Raw genomic sequence first — 15,215 nt, forward strand, 5'->3', positions numbered from 1 at the left:
TAGTGGCGTTGCTCCGGGCCTAAGTGCTCATCTTGCAGGCTCTTGAGGGGAGAGTGGCTTGGCTTTAACGGGCTGACTTGGCTGCTGCCACATTAACCACCACATCAGCATTTGTCATTGTCTCAGACCTGAAGAAGAAGGATGACTTGAGAGTACACAAAAAACTACAAGGTCTCGTGATGTGGGTGTGTGTGTGTGTATGTTATAAGTAGGCAGATGGCACCAGTGGGATTAGCAGTGTGTTTGTTATTTTGTGAGAGATGTGAACAAAGAGACACGGGAAGTGGTCAGGTTACCTGACAACCAACATTGAATTTTTTTAGGGGACTTTCAAATAAGGGTTCTGTTGTAGTATTTGCTAATTTGACCCAATACATCCACTGTAATTCATTTTTCCTTTCCTCGGTGTAGAGCAGACATTAAGACTCATTCAGACGGCTGAAGTAGGTCACTTGAAGGAGCCTCATTTTTATTCATCAAAGGAGCCATTATGTGGAAACAGCAAGCGCACTCACAAACGTTATTGCAACAATCTGTAAAGGATCGATTTTTCACGTCAGATGGACTTTGTTTAAGTGTCACCAATAGGAAGCTGCGGCGTGGCTCCCGGCGTCTTTTTAGCATTTAAACAGCCAAGGTGTCCCACACCAGCCATCTGTCAAAAATGAGTGTGTTGGCCTGCCCAGCTGGAATAGCCGTTGTGCTGTGTGACATCCAGCAAGTGCAATGTGACTGTGACACCGCCTCTTTCTCTGAATATTCAGTAGCGCTGGATGAACAAAGCAGCAGAAGACGGGCGGGTGTGGTATCACAGAGGAGGAAACAAAAGAAGTTTTCTATGGAACCGTACACAATATACAAGTAGCTTATTTGTATACAATATAGTACTGCCATTTGGTTTAAAATGGCACCTTTTGGCATTTCAATGAACAGGGAAAATACATTCATTTTGGCCATTGTAACTCTTAGTGTTTATTTACAACAGTTTAGATGTGAAACAATGATGTAGATATAGAGATATTATCATAGACAATTGGAGTTTATAGTCCAGTGCACCTTATTTGTGAATTTTTACATATACATTTTCCAAAAGATGTCCAATCCATTTGAACAGGGATGGTTAGCAGTGATCAAATGGAATATATTTTCCCTGCATGTTCCCGATTGGCTGTAACTGTAAAGGACACTGAACGAGTAAATGAGGCTTCTTTCTTGGCGTTTACAAAAGTTCTGAAGCCTGGGAATGACCCTGGACCCCAGCAGCTAAGATGAAATGGGGGACACCAAAATGTCAAAGCCCTTCTCTGTTTTTCTGATCTCAGATGTTTCAGGCGTGGAAATCCTCCCTAAGGCTTCCCAGAGCCTGCATGGTGAAATCTGAACTCAGGATCCACAACAAAGACTGCTTGAATTCAAAGAGACATTAAATCAAAATGATCGATTCTATACGTCATGTCTGTAAACAGTATGCACAGGCATTCCTCACTTAGTTTATACATCATTTCATGAGACATTTGTTTTGTCAGCAAAACATTATCAGTTCCTCACAGTTGTTTGTTATCTGGGATTTATATTGTTGCTATATTTCCTTAGCCTGCCCGTAGGAATGTAAAAAATGTGCATTTCATTCCCTGTTGGACACAAAGTCGATGTCCTTGGCTGCCATTGATGGCCATAGAATTCAATCCATTTAAACCGGTTGGTAAAATGGTGTGGATCTCTTTCGGTTACACGTTTACTGCCAAGAAAATAGGCTCCTCCATCACACAAAATAAGACTTGGTGAATGCAAAACAATGAGAAGGGTGTATTTGTCAGTTTGAACAGAGAGGAAAGAAAAGGGTTAAATATTAACGCTCAGCTGCCTGTAAATCTGCTAGATGGATGACATCACCGCACGTGCTGCGTTTCTCCCCCGAGGTCGCCGTCCTCCCAAATCTGAAATCTCTCAGATGACCGCATTGTTATTGGGCTTTTGCCGCAGGCTACACCCATTCTCCAGTAACATTCTGCATACGCTGAAATAACAACTTACACATTTAAGGCAATAAACCAACCTAAAAAGCACTTATCCCTCCAAATCCAATAATAACATGAAAACCGAGTTTCCCCCTAAATGCAATCATTTTTTTCTTTGTCCTTCCAGGTGATCTACCTGCAGAAGGCGGAGCTAAGCAAGGACACGGCATACCCCATGCACCCCAGCAGCGTCCATGGAGTGGAGGACATGTCCACACTGGCAGAGCTGCATGAAGCGGCCATCATGCACAACCTCTTTCTGCGCTACCAGAGAGACAATATTTACGTAAGAAACAATGTTGGAACACGTACGGTAAACTCCATGTCAATACTTAAAATACTTGTAAACACTGGGCAGAATATAGCAACAAGAAAAATATGAGTATTAAGAGTCTACTTGTTTTACAGACATAAAAAAATCTGGATAATGTGATGCTAAGTTCCTTGTATTTTTAAAATACTTTTGTTCTTTTAGCCATGGTGAAAAATAATTGAACTAACAAATTCCCCCAAGTAATGTTATTTACTCAACTGTCCTCAAATAGATCCTTAGTATTTATTAATAGAAAATAATTGTGTATGTATAGTGCCAGATTTTTTACTATACTGTGATTGGTCGATTTAGCATTGCAACTTTCATTTTACATTGGAATACACATTAATAGTTTGTATAAAAGTGTCTCTTTTTTATTGTAGTCTAACTATACTAGTGTGCTGTTAAGGTAAGGTAAGTTAAGGTTCTGAGCCTCGGTTACACAATGAGGATCTTTAATCCCTTTTTCACACATCAATCCCAAAAATGTATTTTTTTTAATTTTCACAATGATGACCTTCAAACACAATTTACAAGCCCATCATGAGAAAATGAGGTCAAATGCACGCGATGCCATGCGAGACCCTCAAACGTCGACACATAATCCAAGGTGATTCAATTCAAGAGCTGGATTTAAAAATCTAATATTAAAAATGTTTGGGGGGGGGGGGGGAGATTTGCCTGTGTAATATAATCCCATTAGGAAACGGCGGCTTCAAAACCCTTCACTGGTCAGGTTTTTCCTTTTTTTCAATTAGCTCTTATTTCTTTTTTGATCTCCCCCAGACCAACATAGGTTCAATCCTGGCCGCTGTGAATCCCTACAAGCAGATTGCGGGCCTGTACGACAGCAACTCGGTGGATTTATACAGCAAGCACCAGATGGGGGAGCTGCCCCCTCACATATTCGCCATCGCCAACGAGTGTTACCGCTGCCTGTGGAAGAGACACGACAGCCAGTGTGTGCTCATAAGGTAACGACCGATGCCGCTCATTTGTGAGCGACTCGACGCTGAGCTCAATCTGTCTTTTTCTCTGAATGGCGTCAGCGGCGAGAGCGGAGCCGGGAAGACCGAAAGCACCAAGTTGCTACTCAAGTTCCTCTCTGTGATGAGTCAGAAGTCGGCCGGCGCACCGCCGTCGGAGAGGAGCACCAGAGTGGAGCAGGCCCTCATCCAGAGCAGGTGCAAATATTTTGGAATTCAAAGAAAATGGAAAGGGTGGGCATATTTCAGGCCAATTTGCAACTTTGCAACTTTGCTTTGCTTCTTCTGTCCCTTCAGTCCCATTATGGAAGCGTTCGGAAATGCAAAAACGGTGTACAACAATAACTCCAGTCGCTTTGGAAAATTCATCCAGCTGCACTTCTCCCAGAATGGAAACATTCAGGGAGGCTGCATCATCGATTGTATCCTTAAACAGTGCCGGTATTACATGATATGTATGTAATGTGAGCACAATAGCGCCATGGTTTAAAAAAAACAAACAAACTGGAAATGCATGGTCACGGGTGTCTACACTGTTTCCCGCAAGTCATCCTCCCAATTCATTATTTTTCTTGTGGCTGTCCCTTGTGTCAAAGCAACGTCGTATTTATGGTTTCATTCGTAGGACCGCTATGTCCGCCAACTAGGCTGTCATCTTTAATCGATTAATAAATTGATCTTTTCTGATAGTCAATAAGTCATTTAAAGATGTTCAAATCTGCCCAAATCCTCATTTTATTAGCCAATATTCTCTTGTGTATATTTAAATACGTTTTATAAAAAAAGTGGAAAACATTTTTTAACTAAAATAAAAAGTTCATTTTATTCTTAAAAAGGTTTTCTAAAAAACGGAATGAAAAGAGTAAATATTATCATTAGATCTATAATCATTTCTCCAATGAACTCTCCCTGTGAATTTTTGTGATTTTTCTTTGACTTTCAGCAATCAGATTTGCTGGAAAAGGTGGGTCGCTGTTGAAACCTCTTTCCGGAAAATCCAGGAAATAACGTCCAGCTAGAACATTCGTGTAAATCTCATAAATCCTCCTCTTCTCCAGAATCGAGTTGTGCGTCAAAATCCAGGGGAACGAAACTACCACATCTTTTATGCCCTGTTGGCAGGGGCTGACAAAGACCACAGAGGTTGGGGGCTTTTATATCTTAAAAAGGATGCGCACAAAAACCTAATACGGTTGCAAATAGTAATACTATAAGTGGGCTCCTGAATAGTAGTATTTTTGTTTGTTTGTTTGTTTTGAGATCTGCCAACTGTAATGATTTGAAAGTCCAATCTGTCCTTTGTTGCAGACATGTACTTGCTGTCTGAGGGTCCTGAGTCCTACCACTACTTGAGCCAGTCAGGCTGCACGCACGACCGCAGTTTGGATGACAAGCAACTCTTTGACAGCGTCATGGTCAGTATAAAATATCACCGCCAGTGGGCGACAAAATACTGCATCATATTGGGCAAATGTGGGCACGCAAAACATTGCTTTAAGCACGCGAGGGGCCGTTTTATGGCAACTGAGCAAGTCCTAAAGATAATAATAGACTAATAATTAATAGTCGGCCCCTGATGGTGTAGTGGTTCACTCGCCTGACTTTGCCGTGGGCTCAATTCCCGCTGCTGGTATGATTGTGAGTGTGAATGGTCGTCTGTCTCTCTTTCTGCCCTACGGCTGAATGGCGACCGGTCGTGGATGTAGTCTGCCGTTTCGCCTGAAGTCCTCGGATAGGCTGCGGTAAACCTTACCAAGATGAGCGGTTCAGAAGATGATCATTATTAGTTGTATTAAGTTTAATCAACCAATAAAATGATGTCGTAAAATGCATTTAAAACACTGTAGTTTATTACAATCAATGTTTCATCCAATAATAACTGAGATAATTGAACAGAAAGTCCACTAAGGTGCCGCATGATAGTGCAATACAGTATTTGGTATATCTTAAATATGGTTTTTGGACCGTCTTGGCATATTTGAAATTCAGAAAGAGGACAAAATATAGAAAGTCAAGTTTTTCTGTGAAAAATGGAGGCAACTTTATACTCTAGTCTAGTCTAATAATTACAAATATGCCGAGGAGTTAAGAGCGTAATAACAGAGTTCATCAGAACAGGAACAAGCCTTCTCAAAGTTAAGATTGAGGGAGAGCCAATGAATCCCATTCAACCACTAGAGCCATCTCAATAGTTGAGTTGTTTGTGTCATTAAAATTCCACATGAGCTGATTTCCAATTAGAGTCTTGCGTCATTCTACAGGCGGCCTTGCAAGTGATGGAGTTCAGCGAGGAGGAGATCCGAGATGTGTTCAAGCTGCTGTCTTCCGTCCTCCAGATGGGAAACATCGAATTTATGACGGCGGGCGGGGCTCAAATCACGTCCAAAGGAGGTACCCGCTTACGATGCGCCAGATGAGATCACACTTGGCGCCCTAATGTATTTATATATACTTAACTCTTTAACGAGGATCATTCAGCATCAACAGCATGCTTCTAGTATGAATCCATACCACGTGAACATAACAAAAAAATTACCAATTATTCATGCATTCGTTTTCTGACGTGCTTATCCTCACAAGGGTCACGGGGGGTGCTGGGGGCTATCCCAGCTAACTACGGGCACCAGGCGGGGGACACCCTGAATCAGTGGCCAGCCAATCGCAGGGGGCAAGAAGACAAAGGACAAGCATTGACGCTCACACTCATAACGAGGGGCAATTTAGAGTTTTCAACCAGCCTACCCTTCATGTTTTTGGGATGTGGGTGGAAGTTCCTGGAAAAAACCCACGCAACCGGGGAGAACATGCAAACTCCGCGCAGTGGGGACTGACCTGGGATTGACCCCACAACTGTGAGGCTGACGCGCTTACCACTCGGCCGCGAGGCAGCTGCATTAATTTGCGAAAATTGTCATTTTTGTAGCAAATGAAGACGTTTTAAACACTTTTTTTAAAATTTGTTTAAGGTCCAAGACAAAGGACCATCATGAAGCTTAAGGAATTTCATTTGGATTTCTCTACCTCTCACCTCTGAGTTTGATTGACATGGCAGCAACAGTCCCGAACAGGCTGAAACATGAGTGCCATTCTCTTTCGTACCCAGTCCAACCGCTTTTCCAAACACCCAAGTTAAAAACCGCTGCCTAAACAGGCAGAAAGAGTCTTGCTTATAAAACATATCCACCAAGAAAAAAAACCAACAGATTCTCCCACGGTTGCTAGGCAGAATTCACAGGGATCAAGTATGGGTCAGTCAAGAAAAAAAAAGACAAGTTTGCTTGTTGAATGTATTCATATACGTCAATGTCCTTTTTAAATATGTACTTAATGTGTGTGTGTGCTTTCAGTGGTCTGTAATGTGAGTGAGCTGCTTGGCTTGGACTCCTTCCAGCTTTCTGAGGTGTTGACCCAGCGCTCCATGATCCTCAGAGGAGAGGAGATCTGCTCCCCGCTTACTGTAGAGCAGGTAACAACACATCCACAGCGAACTTTCCCACTCATGTTTGACAAGAATCAGTCAGTCGCTGGCAATTTCTCGTCTTTCTTGACTTGACATCTCTCACATGGGGTCCCAAAATGCAATCCACGACACTCACATCTCTCTCACGCACGCACACAGCGCCCCCAACCCCCCACCACACGCCTTGCGTGACTCCCAGCCGTTTCCTGCTTTTTGTCTGCCAGATTCCCGGCACAATGAAGCCATGGTGATAGAGATCTGAGTCAAAAGCACAATGGTGCTCATGATTAGGGGGAAAGAAGTTGGAGACTTCTCCTGCCTGCGGTGGCTCAAGCCGGACTCGTTCACATACGGCGAGCCAGACAATATACATCCACGTCTCCGAGTATGATTAATGAGGCTATAATAATTGTACTGTGGCACAGGGGAGAACTTTCAAGGTTCCAAGCAATCCACTCTGGGATGCTGCTCGGCGTTCCATTTGTCTCTGTTAAGTATTTTCCGGTAGGAAGTCAAGTCAATTAGATTAATCTCTTCCAGGGTTCAACTATCGCAATCATAGAGCCTTTTTTTAAACTTCTAGAGGAAACACTTCTTATCTCTCCCAAAGTGATTATACAGTAGAGTTTATGAATGACACGTAGAAATAGTCTTTTTACTATCCTTACTATCTTTATCTTTGACTGAAAATCTGTGACAATCTTACAAAGAAATGTAATGAGTTCATTTGGAAATAATTATGTGGCAGAAACGCCCCGTCAAAAACCTTTTTAAATGACAACGTTTTCAACTGTTCCCAGAATTTTCATGACTTGTGATGATTTCACAGTCCGCACCCTCTTTCTTTGGCCAGGAAATATGTGGAAGGAATCTTTTTACTCATGCCATAAAAAGAGCTTATTGGACAGCCGGGACAAAGACACGGCGCTGTCCGTGTCCACCCCGCTGCAGCTTGTTCTGTCTGCCCTTTGAAGCAGCTCCTTGCTAAATAGAGAGCATTATCCCATGCTGGAAGCCAGTAAGAAAGGCTCCTTCTCCCAGTAAGCAGGGGTCATCCAACCTACGACAGAACAGAGCGGGCATTCCCATTCGCTGAATTGAGACCCCTCCTCGGTCCCTCGTCCGAGACAAACGGCCATTCTTCTCCTCTCGCCCCTGGGACGGAGATCCTGGAGCCAGCAGTTTTCTTTTCAATGCGGGAGGTGACGGCGCGTGATGGATGGCGAGAACGTTAGTCGTGACCCCATTATTTTGCTCTCAAAATAACGTACAGTTCGCTGGCACCAGGAATGGCGGCAAATGTTTTTTTTTTTGCGCCAGGGAAGCATTTGATATTGAAAACAAACAGATGGGAGATCTTATACATACTTGCATTTAAATGAATTCTTTTGAGGGGTGCTTCAAAAGTGCAAGAAATATTGTAGGAGTCGGTATAATGTAAATAATGGCAGCACTTTACCTCCTTTTTTTTCTAAGTTGAGACTACAAATATGAAGGCCTGCATGCTATGTAATTGGCCATAAAGAGCAGTCAGCAGTCAGTCAGCATGTTTTTCTCCTGTCAAAAAAAGTGCACTCTCACTGTGAAAATGAAGGGTGCCGTGCACTGTGGCCTGTTGTGAAAACAGCCAATGTTAACCATGCGGCGACACAAAACACAAGACAAGATGACTGCACGCAACATAGCCTCAGTTGAAAAGTCTAAGTCGACCTCAGGGAACCTGGTGGTAACCTTGCGTTGCGTCATGCTTTGCAGGCCGTGGACTCCAGGGACTCGGTTGCCATGGCGCTGTACTCCCAGTGTTTCTCCTGGATCATCATGAAAATCAACCAGAAGATTAAAGGCAAAGACAACTTCAAGTCTATCGGCATCCTAGATATCTTCGGATTTGAAAATTTTGAGGTGATTTCATTTGTAAAGGAGTTTTTCGGACATATTTAAATAGAGTTGAATTGAATCACTATCATCAATATTGTGGATTCATGATATTAGAAAAATTATTAGTTTTATTTGTTGTTGTCTTTTGGTGATGTAAAAAAATCACAATTAAAAAAATGTTCAAATACAGGGAAAATCAAACTAAGCCATCTAAAGCTTGATGAATATCACAACAATAAAAATGTGAAATAGCATTGATAAAATGGGGGTATTTCAAGAAAACATTAGCTAAATAAATTACGATAATGATCCTCCTGACTACCAATTTGTCCTCTGTAGAGGACATTTGTAAACCTAAATATCTCCCACCCAGTGCATCCAATCGCATTAACTCCTTCAGAGCTTTCCAATGATACTACATTTCTTTTGCAGTATTCCAATTACTTCACATAGATTGGGGAATTTCAAAATAAATGTGATTGGACAACATTTTTTTTCCTGGTAGTCAGGAGTTTACAACTGATAACAGTCTTCAAAGTTTTTTTTTCCTTCTGCTGCCTTCATTCATCTTCCATCACACTATAATATTTATTTGAATGTTGTGTATCCACCACGCAGGTGAACCGTTTTGAGCAGTTCAACATCAACTACGCCAACGAAAAGCTCCAGGAGTATTTCAACAAGCACATTTTCTCGCTGGAGCAGTTAGAATACAACAGGTAACCACGTGTTTATTCTCCCACAGTCACAAGCAGCCGTTTTCTCGGAAGAATGAAAGAGCTGTCGACGCGCGGCTCATTTCGTCACTTGTTATCGTTTATTTACAGGCTGTTTGTCTGATTGTGTCTTTGCTCTGGCAGGGAGGGCATCCAGTGGGAGGCCATTGACTGGATGGATAACGCAGAGTGTTTGGATCTCATTGAGAAGGTATATCACATTTTTATCCCCCCTATCTGTGCTGCGGTTTAGGGACAGATGTTTACTTTATGGGATGTTATCGTCAGTAGCTGCTAATGGTAGTTATTGGGAATATCATTTGAATTGTCACTGGAACTGAAAGAGTTAAAACCACCCCCATTTTGACTGGTTGTTATTTGAAACCTGATTTTTCATCTTCATTTAAGAAAATTAGGTTAAATTACATTTACCATTACAATTAATTAAATGAAAAAAAATGTGTTAATCCACTAAGTTTGTATTCATCTGAAGGTTTTTTGCCTATTTATTTCTGGACTTTCCTAAAAAAATAGACAAAATGGAGTCATCTCACGCCAGTTCTTGGCAGTCATGAAAACAAGATGAAGACAATCTGATATTTGTCAGAGTTTGAACAGAGATCGGTTGCATAAAGACGACAGCGGGTGTGGGCGTTTGACCTTCTGTCATCTCTTCTTTTAGAAACTGGGCATGTTGGCTCTCATCAACGAGGAGAGTCGCTTCCCCAAAGGCACGGACTACACCCTCTTGGAGAAACTGCACAGCCGTCACGCCGTGAGTCGGCACGCAATATCGCGCGACCGCCTACCGCTTCTTTGACGCTTTGCCGGCCGCCAACAAACGCGCACGCAATGACGTAAAATGATCCGGGGGACCTCGAGAGTGTAACGTCGCCTGTTGCCAGGTTGAACGCTATCACGCCCTCCTCTCGTCTCGCGCTCGCATGCGAAGGAAACAATGTTGAAATGTGAGCAGCCTTTTGCTAAGCCCGTTCAGCTTTGCGCGCACAAAATGTTTGTTCCAAGAACGGACAGGTAGAGCCCCAAAGTAGGAACTGTCTAATCTCTGCCTTTTTTTAAATACACAAAACAGTTCCATTTTTTCAACATTTTTCTCCCATATAAAATATCTTTATTTTTTAGATACTTATATAGTAAGATTTTATATATATATATATATATATATATATATATATATATATATATATATAAAATATATAAAATATATAAAATATCTTTATTTTTTAGATACTTATATAGTAAGATTTTATATATATATATATATATATATATATATATATATATATATATATATATAAAGTCTTACTATATAAGTATCTAAAAAATAAAGATATTTTATATGGGGGAAGAAAAGAAGTCATAAAGCGTCAGAATGAACCATTTTCCCCATAACGTTCTTTGTCTGAATCATTTGCTGGTAAAATTGCCTAAATCTTCAGTTAAACAGACTGTGCCATTCTACCATTTTGATTAATATTGTTTGTAAATATGATATATTCAACAAATAGTTCCGGTTTTTGTGTTTCTGGAAAAATCAGAAAAAAACGACTTAAGCGATTATTTTAAGAGAGTGATGACATATTTAATGCATTTATTTTAAATGTAAATTCAGGCAACAAGAGGTTAAAAGGACTGGAATATATTGTTGCTTAGTAGAAAAATAAAATGAAAATAGATACATGATTTTTGAAAAAAGCACCAAATTTCCCTCTCCTCTGTCGTCAGGCAAACTCATACTACGTGAAGCCCAGAGTGAACGACCACCAGTTTGGGATAAAGCACTACGCCGGGGAGGTAAAACACACAAACTCGTGTATGTTTTGGATTTTATATTCTAGTAAACAAGGCTAAATACAATTGTGATAAGATAAAGACTTTAGTTTCCTCCGCCTGCATGAGTGGGGCATCGCAAACACAAGCCTAGCGCGGACAGAGGATTTCCCCCTCTCGCGCTCCCTCTTTTTCAGCCGTCTTGTCTTCCACAGCACACTGCTTCATCATTTTTGTTTGTTAGATCGTTGTCATGTCAGCCAAGGAAATCACTGCATCCTTCCCTCGCTGATTCAATTATTTGTCTCCTGCCTTACCCTGAGGTTTCAACTTTTACACAAAGATGCAATCTCGGAACAGACGGCGTATTCATGGCAGTTGCGCTCGTTTTGTACGTTGAACCGATTTGCTGTATCATTCTCTCCACTTACGAGATTTTGTTGTCAAATGGACAATTGAGTGTAATTAAATCCAACGAAGCTTAAAGCGACACACACACACACAGTGGAGTCCTCTGTGAGTCGTAAATGACGGCGCATCAGTACGGATCTCAAGGCGGACCCCTCTATCTGAGTGGGGGGAACGAGGGATTGTGGGCTTGTTATTGGATTAGGCCGCGCGCGCACACACATCTCTTCTTGTTCCCAACAAAGTGTTTCTGTGAGCGTAAAGTATAGTTTAAAGAGTATGCGTGTGGGTTGAAATAATCATCTTTATTTTAATAGTGGCTTATTACTGCGGTTCCGGGAGCAAACAGTGGTGGAATGCTGCGTTGCTAAGGCCCGACTAACCTCCACATGTGACTGCGTTAACACGCGCGAGCCGCTCCCCCCGTGCGTGTCATTTATAGAAGGTGGCTGAAACAGGAATTTCCAAGCTTGCACTATTCACTGAAGTGTCACTTTCGACCACTGTAAATTCAAGAATGGTGCCGTCCGGTGGCTTGTTTTCCCGTCCTTCTCGAATATTCAAATAAACGTCTTTTTTGCTTCAGGTACTTTACGACGCACGCGGTATCCTGCAGAAGAACAGGGACACGTTCAGGGACGACATATTGTTTATTCTCAAAGACAGCAGGTAAAGGCCTCTGCCGCGAACAATCCCGCTTGAACAGCCGCACGCAACAAACTAACTATGCGTCATCAGAGTGGACTTCATCTACGACCTGTTTGAGCGAGTGGGAAGCAGAAATGGAGAAGAGACCATGAAGATGGGCACGGCCCGACGCAAGCCCACTGTCAGTTCTCAGTTCAGGGTTGGTATATTTGAATATATAAAAATATTTTTTTAAATGTACAGTCACTTTGATTGAAGAAGAATCTTCTCAATAACCAATTTAACATCATGCCGACATTCTCCGAGGCACAAAAAAAAACGTAAAAATGAGCAAAATTGAACTTTTTGTTCACAAAAATCCATCGATAAGCCGTTTATTATTAAAATGGCACCTTTGATATATTCATACAGATATAATAAAAGAGTGCCAGAGTGACACAGATAGATATCTTGCAGAATAGTGTAACTGTATTTCAGATGCAAAAAGAATAGGGAGGATAGATATATGTGCTTCTGGGTGAAGCAGAGGGGGCTGGAGGGTCTGGGGGGGGTCTCGCAGTGGAGTTACTTTGTCCGAACTGCAGTGCGGAGAGAAAAGGGAGCAGAGGAGGATTTGGCCGGCTGCCCAGGCCACAGTTTCTAAAGCCAGGGGGATTAGTGTTGATGGCTGGGCAGAGCGGGGCCAACCAGGGGCCAATCACGCTCAGCTCAGCCAGCCCAGGCCTCGATGGAGACAGCCTGTCTGAGACGGGGAGGAGAGTCAGGCCCACGCAGCCTGCACAGTTCAAGGGTCCCCCAATTGTATGCACGTATGCGTGTATATTACTGCTGCTTTTGGCTGGGATAGAAACTCGGAAATGTTCCACTCGGTTGTGAGGAGGGTCCAAGCGCAGGAAAGCTGCCTAACAGCCAAACAATTATTGGCTCTTGTCTCTTGTTTATATCACAGTGAAGTTGTATTGAACTTTTGACTTGGATCAATTTGCGATCATTCATCAACCCATTATAGGGCGCTCATTTTAACTCCTTAGTGTCCAATCCGTGGGAATTCCAGTCAAAATGTAGTTCTATTCGCAACCGATCGGCCCAGTTTAAATGAATTTGACGCAAATAGTTGCCAATGGCAGGCAATGACATCTATCAAATAAAAATAACCAAGTAGGTCAACTTTAGAGTGTGATTGAAGATTTTTCCCTTACTTTTAAGCTCAAAATTGCACAAGTGAACTCCATTGATCAAAATTAAACTCTCAGCCCACTTCAACTTGTTTACTTTACATCAAGATGCTAGCAGATAAATTAATCCTACATATTTTTGTTTTTGTATCTATTTAGCTGAAAACCAGAAATTGCCCTAATGAGAAAAACGCTGTTGCCTAGTTACTGTGAAGATTACACTTTAGATTGTAAGTGCTATAAGACTAAAATTGATTTCATGTACAATGTAGCGTAAAGTACTTCATTTTAGTGTCAGCCTGTCTACCCTTAAAGGTCTCAAAATGCTGCTGCTGTTTTGTATCTACAACATTAAGATAGAAAAAAATATTGGTGAAAGTAGACTTTAAAAAAATAGAATTTGGACTAAAGAAGAACCTTCCATTTTTCAGGAATCTCTTCATTCCTTAATGGCAACACTAAGTGCCTCCAACCCCTTCTTTGTGCGCTGTATCAAACCTAACATGGCTAAGGTAAGTCATGCTCCTTCCATCTTGCCTGATCACTTTGGCGTGCTGTTCATTTTTGTCATTGCTCAGAGTCATCTTACAGCGTGGCGGTCCACCTCACCGCAAAATCGTAACAATGTTGCATTTCAAACAAAAACATTCCGGTTATTTGCTTTTTGGGTGTATATTTTCAATACTAATAAACGGCCGCCGTTCCCCTCTGGCCCGATCCAAAGACTCCCTTTGTACTCCTGGGCTACGTACCAGCACATTCCAACCCACTGCAGCCCTTTTACGGGGGGTCAGAGGTCGCTCCAGCTGCAGCAGCGCTTGGCTGATCTGGCTGCATCAGTGGAATGCCAAAATGAAACCGCAGCGGCAGTACAGCCAGCGAGCGCTTCATTTATTCATCCCGTCTTTCTCCCCTTCCTCTTGACCACATGGCTATAAAAAGGCTGATTCAGTTGTCTGATTGTTGGATCCGACAAATGTCTTTGATGTGTGGATGTGTGGGAGAGGGAGATTGGGGATTGTCTTCTTTTAACAGCGGTGTGCTTTTCACTCCCTCACACCATTACACATTTTCATCAGAAAAAAAATAATGGACCATCCATCTTCAACACCATTTATCCTCGTCAAGGTCGCGGGGCGCCTGAGTCAGCCGATTTAGGACGAGAGGCGAAACAGACCAATCCTATAGACAGTTTCGAGACCCTTGTGAGGATAAGTGGTATGGAAGATGAATGAATAAATGAATGAACTCTATAATTTGGGAAATTCTGGAACAAACCAAAGTCACACAATAAAACTCTCGCAAGTACAGATTCAAACCCCGGACAGTGAGGCACATGTGCAACCACTAGTTCCCCACACTGCTCTACAATATTGACAGTATATTTATACATAATTAATGAGCTGGGAAACATTTTGCTCTTATTGCGCCGCGCTCACCTGGCACGGGAATGGAAAGAAGACGTGTTTCTGTTTATATAATGGCTTTGCGGGATTACGATCTTCTGATATGATTGCATGCAGCCCAACACACGCACGATTTAAATTCATCCTCCGTCACTGGGAGAAAAGTCCCTGGGAGGCCCGGCTTGTTGCCTTGCCAGTCTCTCATTGAGTGGCCTCAAATCCCCAGCTAAAGAGCAGAGTTCAGAGCTCAGAGGAGAAGCCGATCTGACCTGTGCGCATTCAATTATGAGCATGAAAGGACCTGGCTTCCCCTGTAGGAACATTTGCACGTAATTAGATTGACACCTTTACGGAATGCATCGGCTCTTTTTGGGGTCTTATCTGACACCGCCCGCCTCTCTGGGTGACAATGGATC

General features: G+C 42.2%; 1 protein-coding gene across 2 annotated transcripts in view; it reads left to right on the top strand.

Moving 5' to 3' along the window:
• myo10l3 (myosin X, like 3) overlaps positions 1–15,215 on the top strand; it is a 41,442-nt gene that overhangs the window by 9,638 nt on the left and 16,589 nt on the right. For both annotated transcript variants that reach the window (XM_077617317.1, XM_077617316.1), the window contains exons 3-19: positions 2,146–2,304; positions 3,118–3,305; positions 3,381–3,515; positions 3,615–3,739; positions 4,268–4,281; positions 4,376–4,460; positions 4,626–4,732; positions 5,579–5,708; positions 6,665–6,783; positions 8,533–8,679; positions 9,274–9,374; positions 9,516–9,582; positions 10,054–10,146; positions 11,118–11,186; positions 12,157–12,239; positions 12,309–12,417; positions 13,825–13,905. In XM_077617317.1, the coding sequence (XP_077473443.1) occupies positions 2,146–2,304; positions 3,118–3,305; positions 3,381–3,515; positions 3,615–3,739; positions 4,268–4,281; positions 4,376–4,460; positions 4,626–4,732; positions 5,579–5,708; positions 6,665–6,783; positions 8,533–8,679; positions 9,274–9,374; positions 9,516–9,582; positions 10,054–10,146; positions 11,118–11,186; positions 12,157–12,239; positions 12,309–12,417; positions 13,825–13,905 (1,812 nt within the window). The remainder of the gene's footprint in view (positions 1–2,145; positions 2,305–3,117; positions 3,306–3,380; positions 3,516–3,614; positions 3,740–4,267; positions 4,282–4,375; positions 4,461–4,625; positions 4,733–5,578; positions 5,709–6,664; positions 6,784–8,532; positions 8,680–9,273; positions 9,375–9,515; positions 9,583–10,053; positions 10,147–11,117; positions 11,187–12,156; positions 12,240–12,308; positions 12,418–13,824; positions 13,906–15,215) is intronic.

The sequence above is a fragment of the Stigmatopora argus genome, chromosome 13 (assembly GCF_051989625.1).
Source record: "Stigmatopora argus isolate UIUO_Sarg chromosome 13, RoL_Sarg_1.0, whole genome shotgun sequence".
NCBI lineage: Eukaryota > Metazoa > Chordata > Actinopteri > Syngnathiformes > Syngnathidae > Stigmatopora > Stigmatopora argus.